Below are 24,152 nucleotides of genomic sequence, written 5' to 3'. Positions count from 1 at the left end.
CTTAGTACTGCCCACATACCATTTCAGGCATGGGCACTCCAGGACATAGACCACGAATTCTGACTCGCAGGTGATTCTGCTTTCAATTTGTATTTGGGTTCTCAAAATAGGATGGGTGTAACTGTTGCAATTAAATGCATATTTGCATGCTTTGCATTTGCAACACTTACAAAAACCCTTTTGTCCACCTGAGAGCCAGTTTCGGGCTGAGGAAGCCTCCTCAGGGGCCATATAGCTTTGAACCACCAAGTCCTTTATGGCCAAGCTTTTACGAAAGGTAATGTCTGGACATGCATTTAGCATCTTACCTAGATCTTTGTCCACCTTTAGAACCTTCCACTACTTGGTTACAATGTTTCTTATGATAGATGAATGGCTTCCAAATGTCAATATTAGCCTGGTGGTGTCTGTGACAGTGCTGTCTTGGAGATTCGTTTGAGATGTCGTTAGTAAGGTTTGTCGATTCATATCTCTGACCTTTAGGTAAGATCTTTCAATCACCTGTTTGGGATACTTTTGTTTCAAAAATTTCTGGGCCGTAATTTTACTGGCTATGTCATAGTCCTTTACATCACTGCAGTTTCTTCTAATACGGATAAACTCTCCATATGGTATACTCCATAGAAGACTCTTTGGGTGTGCACTGTTGCGTGGAGTGGAATATTAGCACCAGTGGTTTTACAATGTAACTCACACCCAATTTTTTGGTCGATGATCTTGACCTTCACATCCAGAAAGACGATTGATTGCTTGCTATGCTGTTCGGTGAATTGAAGATTCAATTCATTAACATTGAGGAATTTGACAAACTCTTTCCATGATTTAGCTGTACCGTTCCATACAATGAATAGGTCGTCTATATAGCGTAACCACAAAATAATTTTATCAGTAAAGGTCTCATTTCCTTTGGCCCATACCACAGTTTTCTCCCATTGTCCCATAAAGAGATTTGCATATGCTGGGGCAAATGTGGTGCCCATTGCAGTTCCCTGGATTTGGTGATACAATTCATTATTAAAGAGGAAAACATTGCTCTCTAAGCAAAGTCTTACCATTTCTAGAATCATTGTAGAGTGGTCGAGATAGTTAAGAGAGTGTGTTTCCAAAAATGTTTTGCATGCCTTGATGCCATCCTCATGTTGTATGGAAGTGTATAATGATACCACATCCATGGTGGCAATTAGGTATGTTGGTTCCCACGGAAGATCATCAATTTTACAAAGAAAGTCAGTAGTGTCTCTTATATAAGAGGGAAGAGTGGACACGAATGAACACAAGGTCTCGTCCACAAATTTTGACATATTTTCAAGTAGTGAGTCACACAATGTGACTATTGGTCTGCCAGGAGGTTTGGAAGCATTTTTCTGAATTTTGGGGAGGAAGTAGATTGTGGGAATGGTACAATGTGGGGTGAATAGAAATTTAACCATGTCCTCATCTAAGATTCCTGCGTTTTCCCATCTGGCTAGGAATTCCCAAGTTGTTCCATCTGTTCTATTGGATTTTTTTCAAGTCTCTCATAGCATCTGGGATCCTTAAGTTGTCTGTGAGCTTCTTTGATGTAGTCTACCTTATTCATTAAAACAACATTACAGCCTTTATCCTCTGGTTTGATTATACATCCATCTATTTTGCAGATATTTGACAGGACTTTGCGTTGTTGCCGGGAAAAGTTACTTTTGATGTATTTGTTGTTTTTTCTCCTTTCCAGTTTGAGGTCATCAATAACCACATTGGCGAAAGCTTCAATGTGTACATTCTGGGCACTAAGAGGATTGGAACTTAACTTGGATTTCAATTTAAGTTTACTTTTTGAAGGCCAGTCAGTACAAATTCCCAATTGTTCCATGACTGGTCTATCCAGGTTAGAAGAATTCTCCACTGGTGCCTGTTCGCTTTCATATTGGAGAGTAGCCAAGGTGGTGAGAGTGTCCATATCGGAGATAATGACATCCGTTTGTCCTTCCAACGGTGGTTTTGGTTCCTTTTTATACGTGTTGGAAACAAAGAACATTTTTAACCGCAACTTGCGGACAAAAAACTGTCTAGGTCCAATCTTGTTTGTACGTAGTCAAACCCCGCCATGGGGCAGAAGTTAAGTCCCAATTCAAATAATTTAATTTCTTCTGTTGTCAAAATGTGGTTAGATAAATTGATGATCTGTTGTTTAGGTAGACTAGGCTCAATATCACTATTTAGTCGCCAGAGCGCAGAGATCTTGGAGGTAGATTGCTGCTTGTATTTTTTGCTCCTCTGCCCCCTCCTCGTGGCTTTTTGCCTCCCCTTCCTTTTCCTCTTGGGGTTGCCCCACTGCCTCGTGTTTTTTTGTTGTTGGGGTTTGAACGGCCATCTTGGCATAACAGCCTCATTTCTTCAAAAAAATTTAGGCGGACTGCTGGTTCTTCATCCTCACCTTCAGTGACATCCGACTCAGAATTAGATGCGACGGACCCGAGGTTAGCCTCATTTGTTGATTCTGTGGATGCAGCCGTTACTCTCACCTTTTGCCTCATTTGGTCAAAACGATGTGCAAACGTGTACACTCTGCCCGGTTCATAATCTCCTTTGTCACGTAGGAACTTATGCTGTTTTCTCATTTTGATGTCCTCTTCATGTATTTTGAGTCCATTTTCTATATTAATTTTGAGTTTTTTCCCCTCCTCACTTTCTTTTGTATCTTTAAGTTTTTCTTCAATTTCTTTTATTTGTGCCAATATTTTTATCCGATTACTCCCTGCATATTTTACCAAGATACACAGGAAGGTCTTAGAACATTGGTTGGAGGCACCCCCCCATTATCTAAGCATCAAGGGGTCCTGTTCTTCAAAGGAGGGGATTGTCACAATTCTAAGTCCACGAGGGATTCGATCCACATCCAAATAATTCTGTAGGGAATATTCTTCCCACCACTTGCTTGTTTCCTTCTTCTTCAACTTTTCTAAGTCTTTTAATAATGCAATTTCAATATTGTCTTTCACTTTATCAGTTCTTGCCCCATCCTTCCCTCTTGCTACGGGGAGAGTTTCATTAAACAGGCTGGCCTCGATGCTGGCCTGGGAAGCTATAAATCTTTATAGTTGCACAGCTGCCGTGATCCCAAAGCACACACGGTGCAAAAGATTATTATCTATGCTGGATTTCGTCCAAAAGAAACGCACGCCCGTGCGTGTGATAGTCACTTTGTTAGCATATGAATCAGTGTTCACACCTCACATCTAGACTTTAAGTCGAAAGCACTCAGTGAACGAGCGGAAACACTTACACCCGCGGTAATCTACGGCCGCGTCCTCCGACACGTTCAGTTCTCACTGTATCGAGCAGCAGGCCTCCGCCCGGAACACACAAGTGTTGAGTGAGGTCCAAGGAAATCCTCCAAAGCATATTTCTACACCGCTTCTAGGGAGCCTTTAATTGACACACAGGGATATCAGCGACATCAAGGAGGCTGCCGAGCGTGGTAACGTTAATTGTCCACCAGTGCAGCTTAACACTGTGATGTCCTCAGCGTGAAATCCATGCAAATGAAAGCGAATCAAGACCGCAAAGTCTTGTTTACTTTTGTAAGCTGCACTCCCATCAACAGACGAATATCCAAAATGTCCAGCAACAATTGCTCACCAGAACAGTTCACTCCTAGGGATCCAACAGAGGACAGCTACACAGCAATCAGTTTGGCTTTTAAAAAGTTCAAGTTTTATTTAGATAAAGCTAACAATAAAAAACGGCTTCCCAGTCGCAAGGAGGCTGACTAACGCTTTTCACCACAATCCTGTGGCTTGTTCAATATATATATATGTATATTCTTTTTAATACCAAGCTTTGGTCGGTGTTTCCTTGTACCCTGGTATTGTAGTCCTATTATGTAAACCCTGAATATTGTAGTCCTATTATGTAAACCCTGAATACTGCTCATCTCCCTCTTGAGATAAGTCTGACTGCTTAGCCACAGCTACCAACTAAATCTTTGTGGTACGGACTGATACCAAAGGGGATTTATTGCTCATACCTGTAGTCTTAATCTTCTGTAGTGCTCCCTAAGGGAACTGCACAGGATTCTGCCTAACAGTAGTGATAGTCATTGTTTTCAGATCTTTGGATAAAAGTGCTAGATAAGCATTGTGACCAAAAAAAGAAGATAAGAATACATAAATAAATACAGTGACACCATCCCCACCCACACCAGCGCTGTGTGCGCTCCTGAGTACCATGCAACAACTACAAGCAATGACTCACCAGCCTCACATCTCCATGACTCTGCACCCATGCAGCTGATCCTGCTCAAATCAAGCCAACACACTGAAAAATACCCCACACAGTGACACCATCCCTGGCCACAACACCACCACTGTGAGGCCCTCTCAGTGTTTTGAAACAAATGCAAGCAATGACTCACCAGCCTTCCATCTCCATGTCTCCTTATTGCACCTGTGCAGCTGGACCTGCTCACCTCAGGCTGATGCATTGAAAAACACCCCACACAGTGACACCACCTCACCCAGAACACCTCCACTGTGAGCCTCCCTGAGTGCTATGCAACAACTGCAACTTGCCAACCACCCACCTCTATGTCTACGTCTGCACCCATGCAGCTGGACCTGCTCACCTCAGAACAATAAACATAAATACACCCCACACAGTGAATTAACACACCCCTTGCACCAATGTCAACATACCCTGTGCTCCCCTGTGTGCCATGAACCAACAAGCACAAAGAACACAATCGGCTCTTTTCCACATTTTTACCCAAAATCACCTTCTCAGCTTGCATAGACATGCAGTGCATGAAAGTAAACCAACTGGACAGACTTGAGGTGTGCGGTATGGAACAAGGTAACTTGCCAGCTATGGTCTACCCAGTAGCACCAAAGGGTGGGTATTCACCCCTGGCCATTCGGGAATTTGCCCTCGATGCCTCTGAGCGTTTCCCACCAGAGTGGGCTGGGTGCCCTGTAAGGAACACTGCAGAGTAATGTTGCTGGCACACTGAATCGGTGGCAGGTGCACAACGGCTAGTTTCTCACCCCTGGATGGCCATAGCATGGCTGAGACACGTCTGAAACATGCCATCTGGATAGGCCTGGACATTTTATTTAAATGTATTTATTCATTTGTAATGCACCGAATGCCCACAGGCATCAGGGCGCAAAACACACACTCAAAACAAGCATAAGAGAAAGGACAGACAGATCCAAAAGAGGAGAGGCCAGGAGAAAATGTATCAGGTTACTTAAATAGGAGAGTGTTTAGTACTTTTCAGAAAGACTTTAAATCCACCTCTAGTCTAAGTGCAGGAGGCAGTGTGTTCCAGAGATTGGCCACTTTTATTGGAAAGGATCTTCCTAGGTCTTTGGAGTGTTTGCAACTGGTTGGAGAAGCGTAGCGCTCTGGTTGGAATATTGGGGAATCCATGATTTTAGGTACAAAGGTTCTGTTCTGAAAATGCACAAGAGGACCAGGGAACATACTTTGAAATGTAGGTGTTCCTGTATCGAAAGAAATCCCTCCTGTGATCCATAGCTCTCAACCATTTGTGTCATAAAGGCGGGTGAAAAGACCTGAATTTATTTTTGGAGGGTGAAAGGCCCATTGAAACGAATGGGCGTGCAGGAGGCTTGGCGAGTGAGTCAGCTGTTTACAAGGCGGGTGACACCCATCAAAAGCGTGTGAGTTGAGAGCTATGTGTGATCTTATATGTTGACCATTCTTGTGATTTTTTTGACAATGCGCACAGCGTCGTTCTGAAGGATTCAAAATGTTTTCAAGTTGGAAAGTGAGGCTCAGAGAAGTAGTGAGCTACAGTAGTCGACCCTCGACAGAATGGTTGCTCGGGCAATAATTGAGCAGTTATTGTCTGTGATGTAGGGGCAGATGTTTTGAAGCAGGCAAAGATGTTAGTTGCAATTCTGGCTCACCTGGTTAATATAGGCATCTGCATTCAGTGAAGCCTCCAACTGAAAGCCCAAGGTTTTGACCTTGTTTTGCACTTGGATGGTGCTTTTCCCAATTTGGACGTTTTTATATACTGTGCCTAGTGTAGTCAGGGCCTGTCAGGATCCAAAAGAGAAGAGCTTTGTTTTGCTGCCAATCAGGCATAGACAGTTTTCAGACATCCATACCTCAATTTGGTCGTAAACATTGGCTAAAGCAGCAAAATCATGGATGTAGACTCCACTAATTTCCCAAACTAGCTGGGTGTCATTGGCGCAGTTTGTGAAAAATACCCCCAAGTTATCTAGAAGCTGATATATGGGTTGAACAAAACAGGCAATAGGCATGCCCCCTAGAGTGCTCCACACAGGATAGGTGCTGTTGGGGAGGAAGCTGCACCCCACTGAATTCTTGACTCCCGATTTGTTAGAAAAGAGCTAAACCAACCGACGGCTTCTTCAGAACAGTGTCCAAGGTGGTGTAGGGAGTGCAGGAGGCAGTTGTGATCTACTAAATCATATTCAGGCAGAAACAACAACTCAGCTTTTCCCTCATCTATGATTTTTAAAATGTGGGACTATAGATCTATAAGGGCTGTTTCTGTACTGTATGAGGGACGGCAGCCTGATTTTCTGTTCTGGAGGATACCATTAAGTTCCACATAGTTTTGAAGTTTTGAAGTGGCAAACTTATCAAGAATCTTAAGAAGGAAATTACAGTTTGTAGTATGTCTAGGATTGCTTGGTTCCTTTGGATATAGGCTAGGCTTCTTGGTGAGCGGAGTAACTGTCTCTGCCTTGATTGAATCAGGGAACAAACAGTCTTTGACGGGAGCGTTCACAAATCTGATCAAGAAGGGGGCAAATAATTATCTATATTTGCGAATTAGTTTTTGGCGGGAGAAGGTTTTCCGGCCATGTGATAGGACGGATGGAGGATGACTTTTTGTCATGTCTAGTACAGAGATTGGGATAGTGAAAAAGTGGGTTGTTTAAAAGCCTGTCAAACCTCCTTGTCTGCATTATTGAAGAATAAAATAAGGACTTTGACAATGAATCCTACATGGAACTGTGAAACCTGACAGCAATGGTTTACAGGCATGCCTCTGGCCCTGCAAGGCTACAATGTGTTTAGCAGCTGCATTCCCTGCCAAGGTAACCGCTGCCATGCTCCTGCACCATAAAACCACCTGGGTGTTCACTTGTGAGGCAACGTAGAGGTGATTGTTATGTGCCAGGAGGTTAGGGACTGTGCCTGCTTATCAGGCTCATTCAAAGAGCTATCTTGCATCCTGGTGAGAGCTCCGTGATGGCTGGTTGTGCCACCCCTTCCCCTGAGAACCTGCCTCGAACATGGGTCGACCATTTGCCTGGCCAGCAGTGAACCTGCGCCATACTGCTGGGGCCACTGTCCCTCACTGGAGGGAAATGCACAAATGCACCATGGCCAGAGCACCACTGCATAACCGCCTCTCCCCTGACCTTTGTGCGCCTGGATCACATACAGGTCCACTGTGGCCCCTGACCAGCGTGTCCTGTTGTCCCTTGGCCAGGATGGCTACATGAACCTTCCAGACCAGCACTATTCAAATGTATTGCACTACCAGATGGCTGGCCTCATATGGAAGTCTAGATGGCTGACAAATGAAGAATTCAATTTCAGTGTGTGTCCAGAACTCCCCTCTGTCACCCAGAGCACACATGATACAAGAAACCTCACTCCCCTTCCTCTGTATTACTGCACACAGTGTGCAAGGAACCTGTCTGGGCCCCAATTGGTGATTCCTGCCCTACCTGTTCTTTGTGGTGAAAACACTGTGCCGGTGGACACTACCAGCCTAACACCATCCATGTGGTGTGCCCAGAACAGAAGGACTTGGCTCGCTGAATGATGCTCTGGAGTCGGTCATCTGCACAACATATTCCCTGCACACACTGCTGGACATGTTTGCAGTGCTGGTCTCTTCCCTCCCCATGTGCTGTTACTGAGGGAATCCTGGTCAGTTACTCGATCCCTGCTTAGCGAGATGGTCACATTCCGCATCTACCCAAATATTTTCTGAGGCACTACTGGGTGAGCATAAAACCTGGGTAGCTGTGCTTGATCCCAGCCCTGTCCGGGTGTTTCCCCAGCATGGTACTTATTGCGTTGTCAGGTGTGTTCTGTCCTGATCTGCAACAAACATAACCTTGGGAGTGCCTGCCCGATGGACGTGGCTGCGAGGTCTGCTTCCCAAACCTGTCCCATGCTGGCATATGTGGAACACCAAAGACTGCCACATGTGGCACAACCAGCTGCCCTTTGGTAGGGGAATGTGCGTTGTGGGTTTCCAGCTGTGGACGTGCCTCCCTGACCCGAGAAGGAGTGAAACAGTGAGGCCAGGAGGTCCGGCAAACAATTAACTGCACCTGGTTCATGGGTCCAGTAATCATACTGATCTAGGTCTGAGATTAGGTGGACCAAGGCAATGGGGTCTCTGTGACAGGCAAAGTTTCACCCTGGGGAGTGCCTTGGAACAACTGATGTCAAAGTGAAACCCAGACCAGCAAAGCCTCTAAGGAACACAAAGTTGCAAGGTGAAATTGAAGTGACTATGATCAATGTGTTATACAGATCACATATTCATTTGCACCGAGCTGCATATTTTCATTGACGCGTGAGCTGAGTGATCCACCAACCACCAACAAGAGTCACAGACAACTTACATCCATTCAGATGTTGGCCAGTATCTGCTGGTGCAGCAGAGGCAGGGTGGGGGCAGCGACAGACATCCTGCCCTGATGGTGAGATTTGAGCAGGCATTTGTGTGCCTTGTGCAAGACCACCAGTCCCATCACAAGATACAACTACGGCCAATTACAAGTGCAGTAACTTTAACATATGCAACTGGACCTGGACTCACAATGACTGCTGCCACCAGACTAGCGTCTCAATGATTTCCCATTAAAAGCTGTGAACTGAACAGATTCTATTCACAGGGAAATGAAAGAATCCAGCGACATCGATTCAAGTCACTACCTCCCCAAATTAGGAATGTCAAATTAGCATGCCTGCTGCCTTCCTTGGATGTGTTGGCTGTTTGTCAGGCTCACTTACTTGAATTGAAACATGATTCACCCTAACCTGTGAGCACCATTGTAGGCACAGGAAGCTGACTTACAAGACATCAATATGTATGTTTGTTTTCATGGCAAGGTTAAAACTGACCAAGTGTAGCTACATGCACTGAGGGGGCCATGATATGCCATACAGCTTTAGGTATGATTAATGCAAACATCCCCATAGATCAGCGTCTGCTGTCATCTATTAGCTGTACATCCACCACGGAAACCAAAGTAACTGAGCCAGCCATCAGAAGGGACATCACTAACGCAATGAGCCATTTGCATTGTCACCATGCAAGCCATGTGTACACACACATGTATGGCTCACTAATTAAGACAAGCAAATGCCACTGGCTGGATACACACAGGAGCTGCACCTGCCTGAGAGCAGCAATGGGAGTGCCTTGGACCCACCTCAGGCTGATCTGCATGCCTTCTGGTTCTTCTTTGGGACAGAAGCAAGAGAGCATGTAAAGCCCCAAGGGGTGGACAGTTCAACCCAAATTGCACCAGCAGTCCAGCCTGCACCAGGGTGGCGGTGGAAGGGGAGAGAATGGCCACAGGCACAAATGAAAGTAGGAGGGGTCACGCCATGCACCACCACCAGTGTGGTGACAGGGCAGGGGTTGGCACACCACAGAACGGTTGTTCTGAACTTCTGTGCATACGTTCTCGGTGGTGAAGTATGAACAGCACGGCCTAGAGTGCACTCACTAGGGAAAACAACATCCAAACCTGTCCACTATGAACTGGCCACGAGTGAGATTCCAGTATACGCAGCCTCTTCTCTGCCTGTGGGGGGAAGACACCCAACTAAGAAGGCTCACCCGAGGGGGCATAACTTGACAAACCCCCAAGGTGGGTGGAATTCACTTCCTAAAATTGCAGCCTTGAATGTGGGAGGCACACCAGAAGGGGGAAGGCTTTGTGGGTGCACCCAGGCAGAGCCACAGTTCTGGACCAGGGATAAACCAACATGTTTAGGGTGCATTGCATGCACAGATGGACCATGTACCCTCTATGGCAACAACTGTAAGGTCACATCAAAGAATGTGAGCACCAATAAATACACCAAAATCAGAGCTCAGGAACAGAGACATCACTGGCAGTGAAGTAAATAAGTTGCAACCAGAGTACATTCTGCACTCTGGGCACATAGGTTAGTCTGCCCTTCAATGCAGGCACAAGGCGGAGCATCGGTGGCAGGCATACAAGTTAGGCACACCCACTGTCAGGTTGCACAGGGGTCTGAGGGGTACCCTTGGATGCAGGGGAGGGAAAGGAATACCAAGGGGGAGTGGCAGGGCTGTGGAATAAAAGTAAAATTGGGCAGCTGATGGGGAGGATGAAAGAGGGCAAGAGGGATTGGGGATAGAGGAGACAGAGGGAAGCATGTGCAGCTGGGTAGCAGAGAGAGATAGTGGCAGTGGGGAGCAAGGCAGAGCTCTGCTGGTGGGGTGATAAGGGGAGAGAAGGGGGCTGTTAGAGTAGGTGAGGTCAGGGAGAAGGGGGCAAGAGAGGAAGAAAGAGACAGAAGGAGAGGAAAAAAGGAAAGCTGTGATATAGAGGCCCATAGGCACACTGATGGAAAAATAGCACTGGTTGGGGTGAAGGAGGACAATAAGGGGGGGTATGAAGGGCAGACTGGGAAAGAAAGGCCACCTGCTAAAGAGAACTCCTCAGGTTCACATTCCCCTAAGCCACATTGTCAATGCACCACGGCATGCAACTCAGAAAGAGACTTGGGTCATTAATCCCCAAACCTATTAGGCTGTGGCACCCACCACTCCAGTCTATGCCCTACCCACCTATTACCTCTATCTGCATTGTGACAGTGTTTACTGGATAGCGTACCCACTCAGGTGTTGCTACCTTTCATGGGTGTCTCTCCCCTCCAAGCAGTGCTGCAGCAGAGTAGGCCAGCAGTTCACTAGTGGTCATGTTAGAGTACAGTGATGGTGACATGAACGCAGGGCCTGGCTTACAAATATTGGTTGTGGGTCCAGTGGGCTTGCACTTCTCAGCTGAGCTTGTTTGTCAACTGCATTCTGAAGTGACAACAGTTCCACAGGGTTGAAGGCCACCCTTCACCACAACAGTGGTGTGGGCATGTGTGGCAGCCACTCCCTTTTGCCAAATTAGTGCTTGGGCCCAGGCTCTTCCTTACACCCATCCAGCTGGGCTGTTGGTGCATGCATGACCAGCAGGGACAAGCACCCTTTAGTATTGGCCCATCCACTGACACTGAGGTCACACCGAAAGTCCCAAAGGTGTGTCTCTCATTCCAGGACAGCCACGGGGCAGCTGTTACTCAGATCAGAAGTGGCGGAATGTAACATTAGGGGATTTTATGTGTGTGGATCCTAAATACATATCCAGGAGTCCCTCAGTCACATTGAGGAATGTGGGAAGTCCACAGTGCACTGTGCCATTTTTTCATACAACTGCAGACATGGAGCATGATATGATATGATATTATATGGCATTTATAACGTGCCTATACACAAGTGTTTCCAGCACCGCTCAGAGGTCACAAATCATTTTGATGGGGCTCAACCGATAGACACTGTTCTGCCAATGGCAGACCCCCACTCAGTGTTAGTGACTGAAGGCCAGACTCTGGATGGTGGTGTTATTGCTGGCACTACCTCATGGCCACACATCCATCTGTTCTTTCGGCCAGTTACTTTGCCCATGCACAACTTCCCATGTGGCTGGATCAGGCCATCCTGATGGCTTGATTGGCAGCTGGCCCAGCTTGGCCCACATCTGTCTGCAGCCGGCCTCCATAGACCCCACTTTTTGCATGCATTGTACTCTGTGCTAGGTGTTTCCCTGTGTGATTGATATGTGACATGAGAGCTTGAGGAGCTCTTCCTTGCTAGTACTAGTCCACCAGAGAAGGTGTGTGACTACAGGCCTGGAGTCTGTGGGAGTGGCAGAGCAAGACCAGCAGTTGAAGATCCAGGATGGATACAGGTCCCAGTAGGTGGCACGGGGAAGTTCTAGTGTGGCTCCATTAGGAAGTTGGGGTCCCCGACCCTCTCCAGGGGGTTTTGATATGCTGCATTAATGGCATAGCCCCAGTTGTGCACATTGTGGCCACACACTTGTGAGCCACTGTGTAGGGCATGGAAGGTAGGTTTCCCTGTCCCATGTGTCACACATGGAAAGGCCTGTTTGTGGCCTTTCCTACACTGCATGTGTATGCATGCAGACAAGGTGATCATGCAACACATTAAAGGGTGTTAATGAGACATGTTCACAGGGTGCACTTCCCATGGGCCTACAGGATTCAGAATTGCCAGGTGCCGTGAGCTAGTTAGCTCTAGGTAAAGGCCAAGGGGAGCATGGTTAGCTTGCAACCAGCAACTACCATGAGCTTCGATCGATTCTCAGGCAAGGGGTGACATGCAGACATAGCTATATGATATTAAGCCCGGGTTCTGGGAATGTGAATGATAGAGATTGTAGAACAAAAGTAAGTAACATTTAGAGATCAGTGAATAAGATATGATCTGTATAAAGTTAGGGTTTGCATCTTCACAAAAGTTGGATTTTCTCTGGATGGTGTACTTTTTCCTGTGTAACGTGTGATGCATGAAACCCAGGAGATGCATTTTACTCCTGGTCGATGACTCCTAATTTTGACCCAAGGCCTGGCTGCAGGTAATAGTAGGATCACTTTGGCATTGGTATTGTGCCATGCCATGTTTCTTACTTCTTACAATGTGTCTGTAGCCAGACGTCAATGTGCTATATTGACATGTGCATGTGTCATGACTGTGAGTCATCATTGTGACTACATTTGTGTGTCAGAATTCATGGCAATCGCATGGGTGTATGTGTGTAGCTGTTGCTGGTTGACCCATGCTGACTACCTGTTACTGTTTATGTTGTGTATGCCACACATGTTTTCTCACTGTTGACTGATGTCAATAGTCTTTTTCCAATTTTCCACAGTTGATGCAGCTGGTGGAGAGGGCAGAAGCAGTGCTGTGGATCAGAGATGCAGGGACCGTGCTCCCAGACCAAGGTGCAGACCCCAGCCAGTCACTGGTAACTCCTCCTCTTCCGAGAGCGATGTGGCTGTGGGAGCACCTATACCATTGGGCGAGGCTGCTTGGGGTAAGTCCCAGGAGGTGATTGTGGGTGGTGACAACCACAGCAGAGATTGGAAAGGCTGCTGCCAAACAGGGGCCTTCAAGGGTGGAAGATGGAGGTGGTGGTTGAGGTGAAGGTGGATGAGGAGAAATAGGCCACTGCACCCCAGCTCATGTGGTTAGGTGGGAGCATTGAGGAGGGTGTTCAGGCTGCACCCCTGAAACCAGGAACATGAGGATGTGCAGTCCACCATGGCAGGTTCTGCACAACCTCCTGTCCCTGGGCCATCTGCTGCGGCAGTGACTACTTTCCAGGATGCCTTCACCCAGACTAGTACCCCACTTGCGGCGATGTGTCCATCCGGGAATCCGGTGCTGCCCCAGCTGGCTAGCCTTATGAGGTGGACTGCATACATTTGGAATGCTGTACAAGTTTCTCGTCAGAAGCTTGTACAGCATCATAATGAGGTGTGCAGCTTCCTGGGCCAGCTGGCAACGGCACTGCTCTCAGTGGGGGCTCTCTTGGCTGTCCTGTGCAATGGCCCCTTCTTCAACTTCCTCCTCTGTGACCCAGTCATCCTCAGGGACCCTTATAGTCCACATACCATCACATCCCCCTGTGCACTAGTCACACCACCACCGGCCCGTCTGATTGTACCTTCGTCCCTACCCAAGGTGGGAGTCCCTGAGATTCAGATGAGGTGGTCACTGTGCCTGCCCAGGCACCAACACAGGAACAGGCAGTGCAGGGACAGCTGGCACTTCAGGGCAGTGCTGGTGCTGTACTCCAATAATGATGGTCATCACGTCAGAGGGCTTGCACTCTGTCCGGCAGCAGCAGATGACGTCCATGAGTAGACAGTTTTTAACAGGAGTTAACACTACGAGGAGGCATTTGGCACAAGTGAGGCAGAAGGTACGCAAAGGCGGTGGGGAGGCGGACAGCCATCCTGGAGGATGCTTGCAGGTCAGCAGATGAGTCGGAGAGGTAGATGATGGCCACCCTGCAAACCCTCCAGGCACCAACAGGAAGAGGATGTGGATTGTGACCCAGCCCTGGTGGAGACAGTCAGGAAGTGGAGAGGAGTAGCCCACTGACATTGGATATAGTTACAAAGGTTTAGGTTTCATTTGGGATGTTTCCTTTTTTTCAATCCCTGGACAGTTTTAACCTTCCCATCATTGTATTGTAAATAGTTAATTGTTCATGTTTTTATTTGCTGCTCATTCCACACTTCTTGCAGTCTCTTTTTTCTATGTGCATATCTGCTTTTTCCATGTTCTCCCAATGCATATGTACTTTGTTAGTCATGTGGATTGGGGAGTCACTCTGTGTGTCATGTTGTTACTGTGATGTTTTCTGGGGGAGGTGTGCACATGTGCTTGACATGTATCAAGCCATCAGACAGCTTGAGGGGGCACTGGATGTTTATACATTTCCATTCTGTGTAGGTGGGCACTGCGTCCTTGGTGTCAGTGTGTTGGTGTTGTTGGAGTGAAGTATTTTGTGGTGTGTTGAGAAGGCATCATGAAGTAGATAAAGACAACGGAAATGAAGGTTCGGATACAAACTTTTATTTAACGTAAAAAGGGTTGGAGAAAGGCCTATCTTGCCCTTTGCTCAGGTGGAATTTAAGGATAGTCTGCGTCAGGAAGTCCAAAGAAAACAATGAACTGTATGCAGATTCTGCACTTTCCCTAACCTCTATTTACATACACTGTTTGGGATTCTCAATGTCAAAAGAATAAGTGTTTAAAGTAAACGTTCTGAGCGTCTATTAACTCCAGAGTAAAGTTCTTAGCTTCTTCTAGCTCCTGGCTTGCCAAGGAGTTCTCTTCCCCAAGTCTCAAGGCTGTTCACAGTGCCAGGGGGTTCCCATCCCCTAGCTTCCTGGTTCTCCTTCACAATACAATTTCCAGGGACACTTCCGAAATCCTGTGGTTTGGTAATTGTCCATAGGTTTCACACCTAGATTTCCTCAATGCTTCACAGGTTTCCCAGCAAGTATTTTATAAGGCTTTTCAATTGGTGGGTGTCCTCGGTCTAGGCACAGTTGTTGGAGCACACGGTCAACCCATTACAGGTCATGCAACAGATGCACCTTCCTTGTTTTGTCTTTACCTTTGCTTGTTTGGCCACTTCTCATTTGTTGCCACTTCATACACTTCTATGGCGCTTGCCAATCTTTGGTTTATTAATGAACACATCTCAAATGGCTCTTGCCAATACACGTTTCACACAGTTTCCAATGGCTCTTGCCAATTTAGGTTTCACTTTCAATAACACTTTTGTAATGGCAAAAATGAATAGTTTTCACACTCTTATAGCTTTCGCAATGCAGGTTTAAGTTGTCCACGTTGGTAACGTGCACGTTACATTCCCCCAACCTCTCCTTAGACAACACATAATGGTCTCTGGGCTGTTAGAGAATAAGCATACCACTCTTTCCTTCCTTTTACTTCCCAAAAATGCCGGCATCAAAGATTCAGTCTTATTGTAATGGAACGGTTCGCTCGCAAGCTGTCTTTCTACCACAGAGGCGTTTAACAATGTGTTGCCACTTTACTTTTTTGCTTCTTCGCTTCTGTCTTTTCCCCTCTTCTCCCCTGCTGATCTTTTTCTTCTCTCTCTGCACCATTCACCTGACCACTCTCAGTCCTTCAGGCACAGGTACCTGCTCACCCTGCCACCCCCTGCCTTGCCTCCTGGCCACCCCCTGCCTTGGGGTCTGTATCTGTACCCATACAGTCCCCCACCCACTTCTCTTCTGCACTTATCAGATATACCCTATCTGCTTACCTAGCACTTGCCACTTGCTGGCTGCACTACTACCTTTAATTATTTATTTTTATTTATTTAACCTGTTCTCTCCTCTGTTCCGCACTTTCCACTTTTCCTTCCATGCACTTACCCCTTTTCCCCTTCCCATTGTAAGTGACTCCAATCAAGCAATCCCACTAAGTCAGTGCCTTGTCTGGGATGCCCAAGGGAAGCCCTTATTTATGTATTTTGATGGCAAGTTATAATCTGGATGATGAACCCTTGTATAACACCCCTCTCTTAGAATCTCCCTTGACCCCACTGAGTGTTGGCTTGTTTTGCAAATTTAAAAGGTTTATTTGAAAAATTAAACAATATATATATATATATATATGTATATATATATATATATCTCACACTTCTATAAATAAATTGATAATGGATAGTACACTTGTGAATATGAGCAGTAATCAGCAATAGGTAATCCTACAGTAGCACAGTTACTTATGAATAGGAACAGAAGAATAAGGTGGGAAAGAATGCTTTATATGGTTCAAGGAAACACAATGATGAATGAAATGCAGTACAGAAAATAACTTGATATGGCTTCTACAAAAGACAAAGACAATGTAATCACTTTTCCTTGACAATTCACTCCCCCCCTTTATGCAATATAAGGAGATGGAAAGAAGACACAGAGTTCTCAGGAATGCAATCAAATATAATTCAGTTCCCCCCTAGCAAGCTTAGAGGAAAACAGATATGAGTTTTAACACAGGCAAGATACTTTTAATGTGGTTGCAATTAAGTGAAAAATATGCTAAAAAGGCTTTTAATTCCCTACAGGGGGTTCAGGGTGGGTGGTATCTAGTTTATATTAGTTCAGGCACACTTTAGCAATGCTCTATGAATGATTAGCAGGTTAAAATGAATTTTAGCAAAGGATAGCAAGGAGATGCTGATTTTTACAAGTTGCTGAAATTGTGCAAAAAGTCAAATCGCGGCAAATGTAATCGCATGCGTCAAGCGTAATTACGGAGGCCCGATAAGGAGTAGCAAGTCGGTTCTAGGTTTGTTGGAAAGCCTAGAATCTTAGCTTTAAGATACATTTTGCTTCTAGCACAAACGGTTCTGGAGATACGGACGATTTTGTGAAGGTAGTTTTTCGGATTTGAAATTTAAAAGTTCAAAATGACAGGTGACAGTTTTCAGCTTTAAAAAGGACAGAATGACACACACAATTCCTATGAGGTAGTTCTAAATAGGTTAAAATAGTTTTAATTAGATTATTTTAAACTAAGAAATTGGTTTTGGCACAGTGCGAGCTGGGTACTCACACTAGATTTTGGACAGGAATGGGCCTCCTCACGGATCTGGTCAACAGGTTGAACGGGACTTCTGGCTTTTCTGCTCACAGCGTCTGGTCTCTGGTTCTCTCTGGTTCCGGATACAGCACTGCTTTCTGGATACTTCTACAGGTTCTTGCAAAAGTTCTTGGCAAAGAATTCAAACAGCTCGCCCGGCTGTTGAATAGTTTGGTTGGTTTTGAGGCCTGCTGAAGAGGATTCAGCTTGTGGATTCAGGCCTCTCTGCTACAAATTCTGGAGTTAATTTCTGGTCTCTGGAGATCGGATTTGAAGTCTGGATCTCTGGATGTGAAGTCTGAAGTCTCCCGGCAAAGCGTCCTGCAAGAAAGTGGAAAGTGAATGTCCCTACCTGGCTTTCAATGTTCCTTTTATGGGTTTTGAAAATGGGTGTGTGCCTGGGCCTAGATAAGCCTGCCCCTGTCACTTATCATTGGCCAAGCTTTCCTCTCTCCCTTGATTGGGGGAAGGAAATGGATTGTCATTATGATGAGGTCTGTTTATGGGTCAGAGGATCCTCCCCTGGTCAATTTGCCCACAAATCTATATTTGATTCAAATACATATTTCCCAGATACACAAGTGGTTGACATTACATGTACATATTACAGATGAATTAAGACAGGTCTCTGTTCAAGCCCCATGTTCCTGCGAGCTGGGATTCAGAAATGACAAAATTGCACGCTTTTTGGTCGGTTTACCAATATCGGACATTTACCAAAAATTACACAAATGTGTGCAAGGAGTATGGACATTAATTGATGAAGTGTCCGATTTTTAACATGCAGACATTTGTAGTAAGACCCTATTTTCCGCTAGCAACCCCCCGGAATACACCACAGGGTCCTAACACCTCTTAAAACGTGCACAAAAAAATCCCAAAAATAATTATATTATTTATATAATTTAGACCAGTCCGCACTATGAGTTATCTATCTTTTTTAAATTATGCCCTGGTCAAAAAGGGGTTTGGCTTCCCACATCACATGGTGGAATAACTGGTTTATCCACGTCCCACAAGAGGAAGCCATTTTACGACCCCCCCCCAATATAACATTTGCCTGAGTCCAGGACAGGGCTTTGTTCAACTTCCTGCAGTCTGCAGGTACCCCTCCCTTAATTCAATCAGAAAGGTGTGATCTCCTTTTGGTGGGGGCAGCAGGATGCAGCCAGGCCTGGGAAGAGTTGTTGAGCCAGTTCAACTCCTGTCGGGGGTAGTTGTCAGGCAGAATTCAATTTCTTTAAGCCAATCTTCAGCTAAATGTCCTGTTTGTTCCCAATTTAAATCAAACTTACATTTTTTACACATGCAGCTAGAATGCTGATTGTAAGTTCAAAACCATGACATTTAACAGTTGCAAACTATGTGACACTCAAAAGTAGGTCACTCATTTAATTTAAACATTTCGATTTTAGTGGTTTTAAATCCAATTTCAATTAAGCTGCTGACATCCACAGCTCAGCCAGTTTTGTTATAAACATTGTTTTGGGCTCTTCATCTTTCCAGATTTCGTATGCACGCAAGAATTCATTCTGCCATATGTCTGCTGGTGTTCAGTGAGATTTTTGGATATCTCGCAATGTTCGAAATGGGCATTTTGAGCTTGCATTCACAGAAACAAAGGGTGATTTTTAAAGTGATTTTTAGCTAACGGGCACTGCTGTTTTTCTCTTTGGCACCCCATTTCACCCATGGCTCTTCTGACCCAGCATGCTTGCACTGGTGGGTGGCAGGTCAGCCGATTATTTTGGTGTGCGCACAACTGCGCAGTTCTCCTGGACTCTGGGATGGAATGATGGGCGGCGACAGCTCATCCCCACATCTACCCAGTCTATTGGTTCATCATGGGTCAAAACCCTTGACACCATGCACTTGCACGTTCCCAATGTCACTGGGCCTAGTAAAATAGTTGTTTTTGTTCTCCCCTGTTCACCTCCCTTTGCTGTGTCGCGCTCTGAAGCACTTGTGTACGAGCGCAATATAAATAAAATATCATTTAATTTCATTTAATTGCATTTACGTGTGAGTTCCTTTTGTCTTGCAAATGTGTTCAACAATGTCTCATTTACTTGTGTTTGCGTGAAAGCCCACTCTGTGTTTCTTATGTCAGTGAAACTCACTGGTGCTGGCGCTTGCCTTTCAGGTCTATGCGTACCTTCCTGCACTCTTCTTCCACCTTTGGGGGTTCTTTAGCCTGCCCCGTACACACGCTGGCGTTTCCGCAGCGCCTGGAGGTAAAGAGCACTCTTTGTGGGGATCAATGGGATGGCTCTATTCAGCCCTCCTTCCTGCTTCACCAACTCTGCATAACGGAGCTCCCGCTCCAGCGCCACTCACAGGACCTAACCCGACCCAACCAGCACCGAAGTCAGCATCTTGGCGCACCTTTCATTACTGACTGGTTTCTCACAGCGCCCTCCTTGTCAGCCATCCCCTCGCCAGCTCATTCTCCCAGCTCCTTCCTCCTCTCTGATTTAGGTGGGGGAAGCCTCTTATATCCGTTGGGAGAGTTAAGTGACCTCACGTGTTGGTCATTAATTCCAAGTGCCTGACTCTGTCCAAAGCTATTAGGTTGACTTGCCTGATTGTTCCTCCTGCATACCTCTTTAGTCCTCTTCTTCGTCTCAGTACCAGAGTGGTGGGTGTATGTATGAATGTCTCTGGGATACTATGGGGCTGACCTACAATACCTAACAAAAGGTTAGGGGAATTGATGGACCATTTTGAAAGGGAAATGTAGGATACCACATCTCACCCAAGGGTGCCTCATCCCCACTCCCCAAGTCTCCTACACCCAGGTGATCCCCCCTTGCATATCCACCCCAGGGTCAGGATCCAAAAGTGATGGCCTTTCCCTGGCCCCCTGGGAGGAGGCTACATTACATGGGGAAAAGAGGTGATGAAACCCTCAGATTCCTCACAGTGTGTAATGGTGTACATACGGGTATGGTTGTGGTGATGTCTGAGATGTCTCATGATGGTGTTTGTAGTCTCATAGGGGATGGATACTCACTTGTTTATATGGATTGAAACATGTTCCAAATGGTTTTGTTTTGTGTGTTGTATCTGTTGTCATCTCATTTTCCTCTGCACATTCACTACTGGAGGTGGACTTGATTGTACGTTGATTTCCTTCCTGGTCCACAATGTTTAGGTGTTCCTTTGGCACTTGCTTGTCAATGTATACGTGGCCACACATCATTCACTGCTGTGGGTATTTGGCATTGTGGGTATTGAGTAAGGATGTGGTCTCACTGTGGATGAGTAAGCTGCACTCTTTAATTGTGCACTCAATTGTAGATTGCTGTGCCCCTCTCAAGATACAGCCATCCATCCCCACACATCTGCAATCAGCCACCACCTACTCTCATATCGTCCATCGCCTCTGCAAGCGGAATGAGCTGTATCCCATGATTGAATCCTCATTCTAGCTGAACACATTATCAATCTGCTTGACTCACACACTCTCTGAGAACCTTTACATCACCGAACCACAAGCCTGTTCTACTTGAGTCGCTAACAGGTAATTTGCAACCCATACGTACCTACCTTTGTACAGGATTAAATGCGCACACGCATTGTAAATCAGTTGTAGGAATTCATGATTCCTCAAACTTTCTTGGTCCTCCAATGGCATTTGAATTCAGCGCTTTGAGGAAATCTCGGTTTCAAAAAGGCACAATACAAATGGCACATTGCACAAGATTGTGTTGGTATCTCAAATGTACATGGAGTTGTCAAAGTGTATTTTGTGCACCAGATGGTCTTCAGTTGGCATGCAGCTGCATGTGGTCTACAAGCAAGTAATGGGGGAAGCTTCGGCCCTGGACTCTACTGCAGTGTTCCCAGTTGATCATGCTGGAGGAGGATATGTGGCATGTTTACTTCATGGTGGAACCAGGCCTGTGAGTCAAGGTAGGTTGTTGCTACAGAATGCACTAGTTGGGAAGCAAACTAACAGGGTGCTGCCAGGGGTGATGGGACGGTGGTGAGTGGGGCAGGTGGGAGTAGCCTGGACTAGCAGTAAGTTGCCTGGGAGCTGGGGCAGAGTTGAGTGAGTGTTGGTGGGAGTAGGCCAGCTAGCAGTGTGGTGCCTGGAGGTTTGAGCAGCAGTCAGTGGGTGTGGTGGGCGTTGTGAGGACTTGAGGGAGCTTCTATGACTTAAGGGTGACTGGCTGCAGTTTTGCTGGTATGCTGCTTGGACTTATATGGCGGTATGTAGTTTGGCTGGTGCTTGAACTTAGGGTTGATGGTCAGCAGTTTCACCAGGGTGCTGCCTTAAGTTACTGTGGACAGTACACAGTTTCACCCAGTTGCTTCCTTGAGTTTTGATGGGACAGTTCTCAGTTTTGCCAGGGAGATGCTTATGTTATGGGGGACAGAACACAGTTTTTCCAGGTTGCAGCCTTGAGCAACGTGGGATTGTGCGCAGATTCGTCTGGGTGTGGCTTTGAGTTACGGGGGAACGTATGCAGCTTTCCTGGGGTGCTGCTTTGAGTTACGAGGGACAGTAAGTAGAGTAGAGATGAGTGGGGGCGGCGGGAAGGATAGTGGACTTGCAGGGGCCTGCCTGGGCTGATGGGCAGAGTTGAGTGCAGCCAGTGGGAGTAGGACCAGACTAGTGAGGGGCTGCCTGGGGGTTGGGGCGAAGGTGAGTGGGGGCAGTGGGAAGAGGGTGGACTAGAAGGGGGCTGCCAGGGGTGATGGGCGGAGGTGAGTGAGGTGGTGGGAGTAGGCTAGACTAGCAGGGGTCTGCCTCAGGGGGGGGCAGAGGTGAGTGGCAGTAGTGGGAGAAGCTGGACTAGAAGGGGGCTGCCTGCCTGGGAAATGGGGTGGAGGTGAGCGGGGGTAGTGGGAGGAGTGTGGACTAGCAGCGGTCTGCCTGGGCTGATGGACGGAGGTGAGTGAGGGTAGTGGGTGGAGGGTGGACTAGCAGGGGTCTGCCTGTGGTGATGGGCAGAGGTGATTGTGGGTAGAGAGTTTAGTAGGGAGCTACCGGGGTGAGTGGGGTTGTGGGAGAAGGCCAGACTATCAGGGGGCTGCCTAGGGTTGGGGCAGAGATGAGTGGGGGTGGTGAGAGTAGGCCAGACTAGCAAGGGGCTGCCTGGGGTTGGGGCAGAGGTGAGTAGGGGTGGTGGGTGGAGGGTGGAAATGCAGGGGCCTACCAGCAGTGATGGGTGGCGATCAGTGGAAGTAGTGAGAGTAGGGCTGCCAGGGGTTTGGGGCAAAGGTCATTGGGGGTGATGGGAGCTGCTTGAATTTAGGGGGTGACGGTACATCGTTTTGGTGCTAGTTGAACCTAAAGGTGATAGTTACAGCGTATGATATGTAGATTTGTCCGGCTGCTGCCTTGAGTTACGGGGGAATAGTATGGGGTTGCTCCAGGGTGCTGCCTTATGATATGAGAAACTGTATGCAGTTTTGACTGTGTGCTGGATGGTGGTGCAAAGGCAGGCATAAAGGTTGTTTGTCGGTGCTAGATTTTATTTGCATGCAGGGTGTTTTGTGTGCGTTCCATTTGCAACTCTGTAAGTAACTTTGAACTAGAGAATCCATGAATCTGCAGACTGCGCGAAATGTGTAGGAATGGCAAAGAATGCCCAATGGTGTTTATGGTGCTAAGTAGTTTGCGAATACATAGCACTTTTTCTATGAATTAGGCCCTAAATCTGGTATTGTGTCCTAAATATTAGACGTGTGCTCTGTATCTGCAATGATAGATTTTTTTATTGCTATTCTACATTCTCATTCATATTGCCCACCAGTTTTATGTGCACTGCTTCTTGTTCGCCACTGGTGTGGGTGACTTTGTATAAAGTGTGTTTTATTTCAGGATGCTGCAGATGAAAAGGAATGGTCGAAAACGGAGTTGATTGACTTTTGTTTGTGTTCTGATTTCAGTGTCTTCCACAGACACCCATGATTTATCACCTGCTTTTGCTTGTTTTCCCCAAAGGCTAAGCATTACCTGAATTCTTTTTCCAGACGCTCATGACGCGTGAGCTACCAAAAAAAGACCAGTCCGAAATCCCTAGAGAAAGCTGGACAAGCATTTTTGATCGATGCGCCATCACTATTATTAGAAAGGACACATAGGCTGGAATAGATGGGATCTAGTGGTTACGTCTCTGGCTTTGAAACTTGGAAACATGCCTGAAGTCCTGGATTCGAATGCCAGATACCGCATTTGACCACAAGGACCAATCACATAAGGTGCCAGTGATGAAGCCAGGGTGTGCACACTGGACTAGGACATTGACCGCATAATCCGAGGGAGATACTTGCAATTGAAGTGTTTCCTTTTATCGGCGTTTCCAACCCGTCTGAAGTTTAAGCTTTTATAGGCCACCTTCTTCACATTGTAAATTGATGGATGATGCTATGCTCAAACTAACTGTTGCCCATTATAATTAATATGTGAGGTTGAATGACACATTCAACCTTAGAGCATCCTGCCAGAATGTGAACATTACATTTACATATATGTACAAACACACATATATGCTTACACAAATAGGCATATGTTTTCTCTTCGGCCACACACTAGTTATCAGCATGTAAACATTGTTAATTATGCACATTCCAAATACAGTGATGTCAAAATACCACAGTTCACTTTTATCATACATCTACTTCATTCACAATAAAAGCACATTCTGCAGGAAAACAGATTATTCCAAAATAAAATGTTGATAATGTCAAAGAAAATGACCATTAGCAGAAATAACCATATACCTTAGAGGCTATTACAAATTGACATGATTGGTCATACAAAAACCATTCACACAGTGTGACACTAAATGTACACAATAGTGAAACTGATAATAACATTATAAGTGATAAAAGTATTGAAACATTAAGAACGACTTCTGGGAAACACAGACAGTGACTT

The 24,152-nt window shown here is 46.2% G+C and overlaps 1 protein-coding gene across 4 annotated transcripts in view; it reads left to right on the top strand.

Moving 5' to 3' along the window:
- The window catches only part of LOC138566346 (uncharacterized), a 499,514-nt gene that overhangs the window by 62,225 nt on the left and 413,137 nt on the right, over positions 1 to 24,152 (top strand). For 3 of the 4 annotated variants that reach the window (XM_069643490.1, XM_069643493.1, XM_069643489.1), the window contains exon 2: positions 12,996 to 13,160. The exons of the other annotated variant lie outside the window; for it this stretch is intronic. In XM_069643490.1, the coding sequence (XP_069499591.1) occupies positions 12,996 to 13,160 (165 nt within the window). The remainder of the gene's footprint in view (positions 1 to 12,995; positions 13,161 to 24,152) is intronic. 4 annotated transcript variants of the gene reach the window in all.

Source organism: Ambystoma mexicanum, chromosome 2p (genome assembly GCF_040938575.1).
Source record: "Ambystoma mexicanum isolate Mex_15411 chromosome 2p, UKY_AmexF1_1, whole genome shotgun sequence".
NCBI classification, from domain to species: domain Eukaryota; kingdom Metazoa; phylum Chordata; class Amphibia; order Caudata; family Ambystomatidae; genus Ambystoma; species Ambystoma mexicanum.
The sequence above is the reverse complement of the archived record's forward strand: the minus strand, read 5'-3'. Positions and strand labels throughout refer to the sequence as shown.